Consider the following 12,767-nt stretch of genomic DNA (forward strand, 5'->3'; position numbering starts at 1 on the left):
AAAAATTATATATTAAAAAAATATAATTGTACTATCATTCAAAATAATTTATTCGGGTCTAATAACAACACGACAAGACTGAATATGAAGCATACGGATCATAAACTCAAATGTTACGAACAATGACAACTATGTTACAATCATATCAATACTGTGACCAGTTCTTTGATCTTTGATGTATTAAAAATTGATATATTTTGATATGTACAATGGTAACTACAATGAACTCAACGATGTACAATCGTTGGGAACCATTTAAAATCAAACAAAACGTTCAAGCACCATACATCCTTAGACATTCTTACACAATCCGATTTAACAGTCATCACTCAGGGAATACATCCTACTATCGATAAGAGGTAAAAACAATGAAGGGAATTGGATTTCGAAAGCAATTACTGCAACCCCAGCTCCTGTGCCTCTGACGCAGTATATTCAGATAAAATACATTCCTCTAAAATCGACGTCAGTCATTACTAAACCTCCTTTTCCCACTGTTTTTCAGAATCATTCTTTTCAGAAACAGCGTCCTCAGCAATATGTCCTGTCTCACCGTCCCCAAAACACTTTCTCAAAACATTATCCCCAGGAATATTTCCAGTACCACCGTCCTCATGAGGCTTTTCTAAGCCATCGTCCCCAGTCATATTTCCCGAATCACAATCCACAGGCGACTTTCCCGAATCTTCTTTCTCAGAATTCTTCCCCGTATCACCGTCCTCGAGAGACTTCCCCGAGTCATCGCCCCCAGCAATTTTTCCCTCGGTACTGTCGTCATGAGACTTCCCCGCATCATCATCCCCAGGAACATTTTCCGTAACAATGTCCTCAAGAGACTTCCCCGAATCATCGATCCCAGCAATCTTTCCCATATCACCCTTCTCAAGTGACTTTCGTGAATCATCGTTCAAAGCAAAAGCACCGTCCCCAGGAGACTTCACAGATTCCTCTTCTCCAGCAATACTTCCAGTACCACCGTCCTCATGAGACTTTCCTAAATCATCGTCCCCAGTTATCTTTCCCGAATCACAATCCACAGGCGACTTTCCCGAATCCTCTTTCTCAGGAATCTTTAACGTAACACCATCCTCAAGAGACTTCCCCAAGTCATCGTCCCCAGCAATCTTTCCCTTGGTACTGTCGTCATGAGACTTGCCGGCATCATCTTCCCCAGGAACATTTTCCGTAACAATGTCCTCAAGAGACTTCCCCGAATCGTCGTTTCCAGCAATCTTTCCCATATCACCCTTCTCAAGTGACTTTCGTGAATCATCGTTCAAAGCAGAAGCACCGTCCCCAGGAGACTTCACCGATTCCTCTTCTCCAGCAATACTTCCAGTACCACCGTCCTCATGAGACTTTCCTAAATCATCGTCCCCAGTTATCTTTCCCGAATCACAATCCACAGGCGACTTTCCCGAATCCTCTTTCTCAGGAATCTTTATCGTAACACCATCCTCAAGAGCTTTCCCCGAATCATCGTCCCCAGCAATCTTGCCCTTAGTACTGTCTTCATTAGACTTCCCCGTATCATCTTTCCCAGGAACATTTTCTGTAACAATGTCCTCAAGAGACTTCCCCGAATCATCGTTTCCAGCAATCTTTCCCGTATCACCCTTCTCAAGTGACTTTCGTGAATCATCGTTCAAAGCAGAAGCACCGTCCCCAAGAGACTTCACCGATTCCTCTTCTCCAGCAATACTTCCAGTACCACCGTCCTCATGAGACTTTCCTAAATCATCGTCCCCAGTTATCTTTCCCGAATCACAATCCACAGGTGATTTTCCCGAATCCTCTTTCTCAGGAATCTTTAACGTAACACCATCCTCAAGAGACTTCCCCAAGTCATCGTCCCCAGCAATCTTTCCCTTGGTACTGTCGTCATGAGACTTGCCGGCATCATCTTCCCAAGGAACATTTTCCGTAACAATGTCCTCAAGAGACTTCCCCGAATCATCGTTTCCAGCAATCTTTCCCATATCACCCTTCTCAAGTGACTTTCGTGAATCATCGTTCAAAGCAGAAGCACCGTCCCCAGGAGACTTCACCGATTCCTCTTCTCCAGCAATACTTCCAGTACCACCGTCCTCATGAGACTTTCCTAAATCATCGTCCCCAGTTATCTTTCCCGAATCACAATCCACAAGCGACTTTCCCGAATCCTCTCTCTCAGGAATCTTTATCGTAACACCATCCTCAAGAGCTTTCCCCGAATCATCGTCCCCAGCAATCTTGCCCTTAGTACTGTCTTCATTAGACTTTCCCGTATCATCTTTCCCAGGAACATTTTCTGTAACAATGTCCTCAAGAGACTTCCCCGAATCATCGTTTCCAGCAATCTTTCCCGTATCACCCTTCTCAAGTGACTTTCGTGAATCATCGTTCAAAGCAGAAGCACCGTCCCCAGGAGACTTCACCGATTCCTCTTCTCCAGCAATACTTCCAGTACCACCGTCCTCATGAGACTTTCCTAAATCATCGTCCCCAGTTATCTTTTCCGAATCACAATCCACAGGCGACTTTCCCGAATCCTCTTTCTCAGGAATCTTTATCGTAACACCATCCTCAAGAGCTTTCCCCGAATCATCGTCACCAGCAATCTTGCCCTTAGTACTGTCTTCATTAGACTTCCCCGTATCATCTTTCCCAGGAACATTTTCTGTAACAATGTCCTCAAGAGACTTCCCCGAATCATCGTTTCCAGCAATCTTTCCCGTATCACCCTTCTCAAGTGACTTTCGTGAATCATCGTTCAAAGCAGAAGCACCGTCCCCAGGAGACTTCACCGATTCCTCTTCTCCAGCAATACTTCCAGTACCACCGTCCTCATGAGACTTTCCTAAATCATCGTCCCCAGTTATCTTTCCCGAATCACAATCCACAGGCGACTTTCCCGAATCCTCTTTCTCAGGAATCTTTAACGTAACACCATCCTCAAGAGCTTTCCCCGAATCATCGTCCCCAGCAATCTTGCCCTTAGTACTGTTTTCATTAGACTTCCCCGTATCATCTTTCCCAGGAACATTTTCTGTAACAATGTCCTCAAGAGACTTCCCCGAATCATCGTTTCCAGCAATCTTTCCCGTATCACCCTTCTCAAGTGACTTTCGTGAATCATCGTTCAAAGCAGAAGCACCGTCCCCAGGAGACTTCACCGATTCCTCTTCTTCAGCAATACTTCCAGTACCACCGTCCTCATGAGACTTTCCTAAATCATCGTCCCCAGTTATCTTTCCCGAATCACAATCCACAGGCGACTTTCCCGAATCCTCTTTCTCAGGAATCTTTAACGTAACACCATCCTCAAGAGACTTCCCCAAGTCATCGTCCCCAGCAATCTTTCCCTTGGTACTGTCGTCATGAGACTTGCCGGCATCATCTTCCCCAGGAACATTTTCCGTAACAATGTCCTCAAGAGACTTCCCCGAATCATCGTTTCCAGCAATCTTTCCCATATCACCCTTCTCAAGTGACTTTCGTGAATCATCGTTCAAAGCAGAAGCACCGTCCCCAGGAGACTTCACCGATTCCTCTTCTCCAGCAATACTTCCAGTACCACCGTCCTCATGAGACTTTCCTAAATCATCGTCCCCAGTTATCTTTCCCGAATCACAATCCACAGGCGACTTTCCCGAATCCTCTCTCTCAGGAATCTTTATCGTAACACCATCCTCAAGAGCTTTCCCCGAATCATCGTCCCCAGCAATCTTGCCCTTAGTACTGTCTTCATTAGACTTCCCCGTATCATCTTTCCCAGGAACATTTTCTGTAACAATGTCCTCAAGAGACTTCCCCGAATCATCGTTTCCAGCAATCTTTCCCATATCACCCTTCTCAAGTGACTTTCGTGAATCATCGTTCAAAGCAGAAGCACCGTCCCCAGGAGACTTCACCGATTCCTCTTCTCCAGCAATACTTCCAGTACCACCGTCCTCATGAGACTTTCCCGTATCACCGTTCTCAAGTGAATCATCGTTTGAAGCAGTAGCACCGTCCCCAGGAGATTTCACCGATTCCTCTTCCCCAGAACCCTTTCCCGTAACACTGTCCCCAAGAGACTTTTTCAAATCACCATTCTCAGCAAATTTTACCGTGTCATCGACCTCAAGAGACTTTCCAGAATCATCGTTCCCAGCATCTTTTCCCGTTTCACCGTTCTCAGGAGATGTTTTTGAATAACTGTCCTCAGCAAATAAACTAAGCTTGTACAACTTGTGTCCAATGGTTTCCAGTTCCTTTTTGTACTCAAGATCAGAGTAATTCCTCTTCGGTACCCCGCTGTATCCGTACATTGCGCCGTAAAGGCAGCCTGCTATTACACCGGTACTATCGCTGTCTCCTCCATGGAACATAGCACGATTGCATAGTTCTATCCAATTGCCATTACACCCGAGAATGGCATCGTAAGCGATCATAGGGGCATCATGACCACTACTTCCTCCGCAATCTTCAAAACTGACATATGTATAAAACTGATCTCTTTTCTTTGCACCAAACATCATGGGAAATACTGGTTCACTTTTGCCGTCTGATATATTTCTCATACGCAGGTACTCACACCACCGAGACTCGAAGAAATCCCAGTATTCCAAGTTTTTTTTCACTTCAATGCTTCTCAAACGGATATGTTCTTTCGCCTTCGGTAGTATGGTCATCATTTCTGCACCCCATTCGTACGGTAATTTCCCTTGAATAGCAAATGCGGTGAAAAGAGCGGAAGCGAGGGCACCGAGATAGCCCGTCGGGTGATGGTGAGTAAGTCTGCCGGACTCAATACTGGCTGCAATGAGCTGGTCTAACTGATCTGATTTCCAGTACCTCAAACCGATGCACATTGCTCGCATAGCCGCGCCACAACCGCCAGCACGGGTATTAAAGGGGATACGGCAGCCCAATGCAGACCAAGGGTCCAATTTACGGCACGAGTCTTCGCACATTATTCCCGGTTCTCTTCCGACCATATCAGACATACATCCCTTATACTTTATTGCCAGCTTCTTTATCAGCTCATCCAAAACTACATCGTGCCTATTTTCAATTAAAGCCTGTCCAGTAGCAATATGCATAACTGTATCGTCGCTAACGATCCAATAGGGCTTTTTCACGTTGATTCTAGCAACACCACCCATTTTACGAACTTCATTTAGTATTTTCGTTCCTGAACTGCAGAATTCCCAGTGACCGTTCTTGTAGCCGAGAGCGTCACCAACACCACTTAAAACCATAGCCGCTTCAAAGTTCACACTACTTTTCGGCGCCGGTCCACTATCTACCGAGTTCTCTACAACTTCCATATTTTCACCATTCAGCAATGTTGAACTCTCTTAAGTTGTGTTGATAGAAACAGTCGAAGTTATCCGTTATGTCGGGTTTTCCAATTACATGAATTTCCATGAAAATAGAATATCGCTTGTTTATAGATAGCAGTTATTCTATATGCAACTAGTTTTAGAAAATAGCATTGAATAAGCAGGCCTATAACAACTCTACCAAATCAAAAGTACTTTTGGTTTCCGCGTATTTTGTGTGCATTGACATTGTGAAATATAATGTAAACATGCGCATATTTTCAGAAAATGAACATTAGTAGGTGTAGGAAAACCAAAACGTATACCCTATATAAATCTTTTGTGCGTCGTTTTAATTTTTCAAATCACTACTGGATAACATGTCGTTGTTTCAAGTGCCCGGCAGGTAATCCTTTATGTACAATTTATCTTTGGCGATTCATTTTAGTTAATAACTTATAGTTTCAATTTATATGAATAAACAATAAACAACTACAATTATTGTTTTAGTTTACCAAGTCATTACCGGATAGAATGTCATTTTTCCAAGTAACCCGGCAGAGAAAATACTCATTGCGCAAATGTTTTTATTTTGTTTTCATATACCAGACTTTAAGATTTTAGTATCGTGTTTCTTGTAATCCTTGTAGTAGAATATATATCCTTACCAATGTAATTTAATACTTTTTATTCGAAATATAATATTTCAACTACTGCTACTGCTATCGCTACCAAAACCTTTACCACTACCTCTACTACAGCTCCTTTAACTATTTTCAGTGCTGTTGTTATTATTATTAATTATTATTATTTGTCATAATTATTATTATTATTATTATTATTATTATTATTATTATTATTATTATTATTATTATTTTATGATCATTTCAATTCATTCAATGTTTGCTTTTTATGACACGAACGATGAATTAATATTTCAGCAAAAAGGAGGGAAATAATGTCGAGAAATGTGCCAATGATGTAGACAAGCTCGTGTATGCTGCTAAGGTGGGACAATGGGATGTCGCTTGGTCCATTCTTGGAACACCAGATGCTCCAAAAAAGAGTTACCTCTTAAACGCAATCCCTCAAAATCGTCGATGGGGTGTTTTACATCAGGCCGTGTATTGGAAAGATCCGAGCATTCTTCGAACTTTGCTAAAATTCAAATCGTGCGATTCAGATATGAAAGCAAAGAAATGTGAGTCAGAATGCGGCGCCACTGGGAGAATGAATGCCCTTGAAATCGCAAATAAGTATAAATATACAGCAATGAGTGTTATTTTGAAAAACCATATGCTTAACAGCGTTCGAGAACAACATATCCCGACGTTCCAGCCATATGATGGTTACTGCGACAATAAAGGACTCTGTTTGCTATCGGTCACTCTGTCGTCATACAAGAAGGCGTTTCATCCGACAGCCGTGGACCCTAATAAATCGGTTCTATCGATTCTCTCCGATGTATTCAACGACATATGTCGTGGAGCAGGGCGTTGGAAGGCTGTTCAAGAGGTGGTGGCAGACTCCGTTTACGCTGTCTCGGTTGAGAAAGCAGATGATATAAGGAGCTGCATCGACATGGACTCGTTTTTTGGCCAAGTCATAAGGTCCTACACCAATGAAAACAACTCGATTTACTCTTACCTGAACATGGCGTTTAGAAGGCAAAGGGAGAACCATTATTGCCCTACCGGCGATGACCTAGCTATGGGTCCATATTGCGTAATGTACCAGATGCTTCTCCTCTTCTGGAAGAACTTAGCGGCTGAAAGTCGAATCACATACCGAAAGATGATGCTTAGAAGAGGCGACGTGGATAAATATACACCGGGGACAAGGTTTGTCTGGCAGTCAATAGTTTCATCCGCGGTGCGAGATGAACACACCCACGCATTTCCGACGCAAGGCCCAGTCGGAGATATCGCTATCATATTTACGATTGATAACTCTACGCCGTGTGTTTGGCAACCACGAAACATTGAGGCACATGCAGAGTTTGAAGAGACAGAAAGAACGTACCCTGCAGGAGCAAAGTTCTTGGTCACCAATCGACAAGAGAGAAACGAAGAAGTCAATGTTTCGCTGAAACTGCTCGGGAAATAAAATTGACAACGGAACAGAAATAATCTTTGCTGTGGTGCAACTTTGTTTTGTACGAAAAGTGTTGTCGAACCTGTATTATGAATATTAATTAGCTTGTTGCTTTTTGCAGGTAAGCATGTTAATTGTTGCAATATTGAATCATTATATTATTGAATTGTTAGTCTATGGTTTGTTATTTGTCCGTCTTCATACTGTGTAAATATGTTTAAATATTTTATTGTAATCAATGAAACATAGTAAAAAGTGCCAGTATTAAATGTTTTTTAACAAATACTTCGCACAAGCGGCAGAAGAAGCCTGAATGAATTTGAATTTGCCCATGCGCCGTTTCGCCTTCGAATGCGTATTGTCAAAACCAAGAGGAAGTTTTATGATTGAAAAACAAACCTTATAATCTTCAATTTGGAAGTTTATTTTGATAACAAAAGCTTTCTGTTTACAAGACACAGCCGTAACCTTTGTTTTATAGGCGGTAATCACATGGTCACTTGTGAAACCACGCCAAAAATGGCAACGCCCAGTCTTATAGTATGTTTCACTCATTTAGACGAAAAGTCATGATTTACAAAACGCGTTAAAAGATAACACTGCCAATATAGCTGCTATTAAATAACGACTAATAATGCAATGAAACTTAAACAGCGGGAAGTAATTACAGAGCCCCAGTTAAGAGGAACACGGTTAATGGCTAACAGACAATAGAACGTCAAAATACATCTGCGTCAGACGTGACGTTAGCATGAACATTGTTACGAAATGTTGCGTGCACCGCCTTAAACAAGAGTTCCCTTGGGGTAAAACTAGTGTATAAGTACTGTCTTGTCGCAACATTTATGAATGAACATCAATATTAAAAGTATAAGCCTAATCGAAGAATGTAATATAAACTGATATTTGAGTAAAATTGTGAGTCACGCCTTAAATCATGAAAAGTATTGTCGCCATTCGACTTGAAGTAGTTATACATGACGTCATTCCATTGTTTAAGGAAAACGACATTATTTCCCGGGCCGACGGTTACAACGGAATAAAATGGCGTGGGGGAATCACGTTGAATTGTTTAACACATTTACTGTTCATACTTCGGTATCAAGATAAAATGCATAGTTTGCTCGTATATCTAAGTCTCAAAGTACCTGTGATAATATTAGTAGTACTACAGAGCAGTAAATTACTCGGATAGATGTAAATACCACGCAGCAGTATTAGTTTACAATACGTTGAATAGCATGGCTCCATCATATATGTCAGAATTAGTAACAGTTTCAGACAATAATGTATATATGCTAAGATCAATGGCACACAAAGATATTGTTTTACAAACTAGACCTCGTACTAATTATATGAAAGCATCGTTTACATATTACAGCAGAATTGTTTGGAATAATATACCTTTGGAAATACGAGAATCAAAAAACTTTAATACGTATAAAATAAAGGTCAAACAGTACCTCATAGGAAACTTGTGATTATACAAATTGTGATGTTTTATTCATAATTATATTTAACTGAGAGTATCTGTCTAATATTGATTCAACATCATCATCATGTCATCATATGCATCATTATCGTCAGCATCAACAGCATACTTATAATCATCATCATCATCGTCATCGTTGTTAGCATCGTCTTCATGTTTGTCTTATGATTATTTGCCATATTTTCATTCTGTTTCAGAGGGCCATATCGAAAATAAGATTCTGTAGTTTTGTACATGATCTTAATATGTCACCTTCTTAAAATAAAGATATTATTATTATTATTATTATTATTATTATGAAAGGTCTGAATCGGCCCAATGCCAACTTCTATTTATATATATAGCCACTATTGAGTTCTACTTTTGTAACGTTTAATCACGAGATTTTATATTGAACACTTTGTTTTGATCGTGAATCTAAAAATAACATATGGAAAATCCGACGTCCAACATGTTGGAAGAATATTTATATTTTGAAGCTATTTTTAGAAAGGGAATATGGAAAAACCTGCCTCGTTTTTTAAAAATGATTAGTTTTACAGACATTTATTCATAGAGAGGTGGAAGTTCCACTGTATGTAAATGTCTGTGATTTTCAGAAAATACTGCGTATAAGATATAAAGAACAAAACATATTAGAAATATATACAATGTCAGGGTATTTTTATCACTGGTATTTGGTTAATTGGGTTCCACAACTGCACACCTCAGCAAGTCTACGATATGTTTTGACCTACAATCCTTAATTTATGTCTCTTGTTAGTGTTGATCGACTGTCAATAATGCCGGAAAAGAATGTTATTGATAGAACAAACCATTTTGAAAGGGCTTCAGATTATGTCAGATCAATTAAACAACCCCTATACTTGAAACTGTATTAAGACTGAAATGATTTTTTATTTGGAACTAACAATTATCAAATATAATAAGCCGTATAAGAAATGTTTATACACTTTATATTACATGTAGAAGTCTTCATACCTTCATCGGACTCGTGTATCGTCGGTATCAATACACGAATTGCTTGTCTCTATGCCAATAAGCTGATTCAGCAGGACTTGAATTATATATATACACGCATTCGAAGAAGACATTTATTTAAAAAACTGGAACAAGCAATGTCAAAAACGTAAACAAGGAAAGAACTAAATTTGCACCACATAAACTCTGCTTCAGTCATTGCCACATGTACATGTATTTATGATTCATAAAAACACTCAGTTTTATATAACTCCAAGTCACTTTCGGTTTGTTCAAATGTCGTAGTGAAACATATTCACCGTTGTGTTGTATAATATGGTTTATTTCTCGAGGAGTTTCAATGCCACATGCGTGTCCCCTCTCCTCTGCGTTCTTTCAATCACAGCAAAACTAGCTCCTGCAGGACCTCGGTGTGCGGTTGTCAATCGTAAATAGCACAGTCTTTTCCACTGAGGTTCCGCATGTCGGAAACGGCACAGCGTTTTGTCAGCGCTGTAGTTGTAGATACAACCGATTGCCACACGAATTTTGTTCCTACTTTGTTCTTTACATTTTTTCGCTATCTTAATTTTGCTGTGTAAGCATCATCTTTCGGTAGGTTGGGCGGTTTTACCGAGGTATTTCTTGCCAGAACAGCAGCAGCATCTGGAAAACCACGTGGTTAGGGCCAAGAGAAAGATCATCTTCGGATGGAGAGTAGTTTGCCTGGCTTTGTCGTCTAAAAGCCATCTTCAGAAACGTGTTCATATAGTTCTCCTCTCCGGTATACGTATGTATGATCAATATAAATAGCTCTTGTTTAGTTTTGCTCGCTTTGATAATGTCACTGTTGGTCGTGCAAACAATGAAACGGAATCAGCTACAGTGTCCCTGATGCTCTGTCATCTATTTTCAGAATTGTGCATGAAATTTCATATATCTTTCACAATTAAAACCATGTCATTTCTTGGATAAAAATGGCTTAGTTTGAATGGATGTTTGTTGGATACGAACGTGACAGAAAGCAACCCAAGTGTCCGTTGTTCACTGAAGAACTGATACTGTTGAAATGTTGGAACAAGTAATTTACGTTGTGCGTTCCGTCTTTGAGAATGATGTTATTCACATACTTGTAACCAAACGATACAGTTACTTGCATTTGCGTCTGTCGGCTTGTACAGGAACTCATTTCTCCGCAACTAACAATTAGCAGTGAAGATAACAAAAAATATTAAAGATAATACGATGCTTATATATACTTAGATTTCCTAGTGATATGTGCAATCACTGGGATTCCAATATTCAATTTTTCATCATTCTATATTTATGAATACACGACATAACACGACTATTTATTCACAAATTACAATAATCTGACAAATGATAAGCGCTAGCTAGTTAACAACTAAAAGGAGTATTATGTATCAGAATTAACTAACGGTTCGTTTGCATATATTTTTTATATTCATGTCGGTTGACAATTTCCCGAAGTGAAACACATTCACTGAATTTTAAATTGTCTTTTTTTATTTGACGAGAAGTCTCAATGCCACATGAATGTCCTCATTCTTCTGCGTTCTTCCAGTCACCACGAACCTGGCTCCGGCAGGATAGGTTCGTTCATGCTCCATATACGTTGCATACTTTTCAATATTTCTTGGCTTCCAGCAGCTCGGTGTGCTATTGTCGATCGTAAATATCACTGATCTATCCCCGGAGGCTCCACAAGTCGGAAACGGCACGGCGCTTTGTAGGTTTGTAGATGAAGATATAACCGAAGGCCACACGAATTTTGTTCCTACTTGGTACTTGTCGCAGTCCTGTTGTGTCAGCATCATCTTGCGGAAGGTTTGGCGGTTTTCCCGAGGAACCTTTTTCCAAAATAACAACAACATCTGGTAAACAACGGCGTATGGCCCTAGAGCAAGGTCGTCTCCGGAGTAATTTGTGTGACATTGTCGTCTTAAGGCCATGCTCAGAAATGTGTACATGTAGTTCTCTTCCTCTGTGTATGTTTGTATGATTGAAAGAAAGAAATCGTGTAAACTTTTGCTAGCTTTAATTCTATCACTGTTGTCCTCGCATACAATGTAAACTGAATCAGCCACAATGTCCCTAATAGTCTGCCATCTTTCTTCTGATTGGTGCATGGAAGTCCATACATCTGCAAGAATCGAAACCATGTTCTTTGTTTTGTCAATCGGGCTTGGGTGGAATGAATTTTTGTATGCAGCTAATGTGACAGAAAGTAAACCAAGAGCCCACTGTTCATTGTATGACTCGTACAGCTGGAAGGTTTGGACGGGTGTGTCGTTTAGGTCTTTTCCGTTTTTGCGAATGATGCTCTTTATGTCTGTGTACCCATATGATACAGCTACTTCTAGTGGCGTCTGTCGGCTTGTATCTCCGCATTCAGATGTGCAAGCTTTAGTTTTGGCCTTCCTGTCGCATGTTTTAAAGCCTAATATTTTTCTCATAACGTTATGATTCCTCCAGTAGACAGCCTGGTGAATAACACCCCATCGCCTATTTTCAGGTATCACGTTTATCAAATAACTCTTTCTCGGAGCATCAGGGGTTCCTAAAATGCCCCAGACGTGATCCCACTGTCCATCCCTAGCCGCCGTCAATAAATCAGCTATAACTTTCGATTCATTTTCTATGTCGTTTTTCACTGACATTTTGATTATTTAGATTATCCTTTTTTATAAAGAGTACACATTATATAAGTTCAATATCTTGCAGTTAATAATATTTACATTCGAACGTTATCAACCGTTTTCAGAAAATACAACTCGTAGTTTATTGTTCATATCATTAATGCTGCAGTTAATTATATTTACATGCATAGGTAAACAACCGTTTTTAGAAAATACAACTTGTAATTTTTTGTTCAATAAAATCCAGTTGAAGATTTTCTGAAAATGACTTTC

At 40.1% G+C, this 12,767-nt stretch overlaps 3 protein-coding genes across 3 annotated transcripts; 1 reads left to right on the top strand and 2 right to left on the bottom strand.

Annotated features, from left to right (window-relative positions):
* Positions 1 to 32: 32 nt before the first annotated feature.
* Positions 33 to 5,436, bottom strand: LOC128203404 (uncharacterized). The gene has a single exon (XM_052904815.1). The coding sequence runs from the start codon at positions 5,292 to 5,294 to the stop codon at positions 477 to 479; it is 4,818 nt and encodes a 1,605-aa protein (XP_052760775.1). The 5' UTR covers positions 5,295 to 5,436; the 3' UTR covers positions 33 to 476.
* Positions 5,437 to 5,542: 106 nt separating this feature from the next.
* Positions 5,543 to 7,554, top strand: LOC128203412 (uncharacterized). The gene is made up of 2 exons (XM_052904825.1): positions 5,543 to 5,694; positions 6,230 to 7,554. Exons 1-2 carry the CDS (start codon positions 5,669 to 5,671, stop codon positions 7,392 to 7,394), a joined length of 1,191 nt encoding a protein of 396 aa, XP_052760785.1. The 5' UTR covers positions 5,543 to 5,668; the 3' UTR covers positions 7,395 to 7,554.
* Positions 7,555 to 9,954: 2,400 nt separating this feature from the next.
* LOC128221066 (uncharacterized) lies at positions 9,955 to 12,702 on the bottom strand. Its single transcript, XM_052929504.1, has one exon. The coding sequence runs from the start codon at positions 12,513 to 12,515 to the stop codon at positions 11,361 to 11,363; it is 1,155 nt and encodes a 384-aa protein (XP_052785464.1). The 5' UTR covers positions 12,516 to 12,702; the 3' UTR covers positions 9,955 to 11,360.
* Between the last annotated feature and the right edge of the window lie 65 nt (positions 12,703 to 12,767).

This window comes from Mya arenaria, chromosome 2 (assembly GCF_026914265.1).
Source record: "Mya arenaria isolate MELC-2E11 chromosome 2, ASM2691426v1".
Lineage (NCBI taxonomy): Eukaryota > Metazoa > Mollusca > Bivalvia > Myida > Myidae > Mya > Mya arenaria.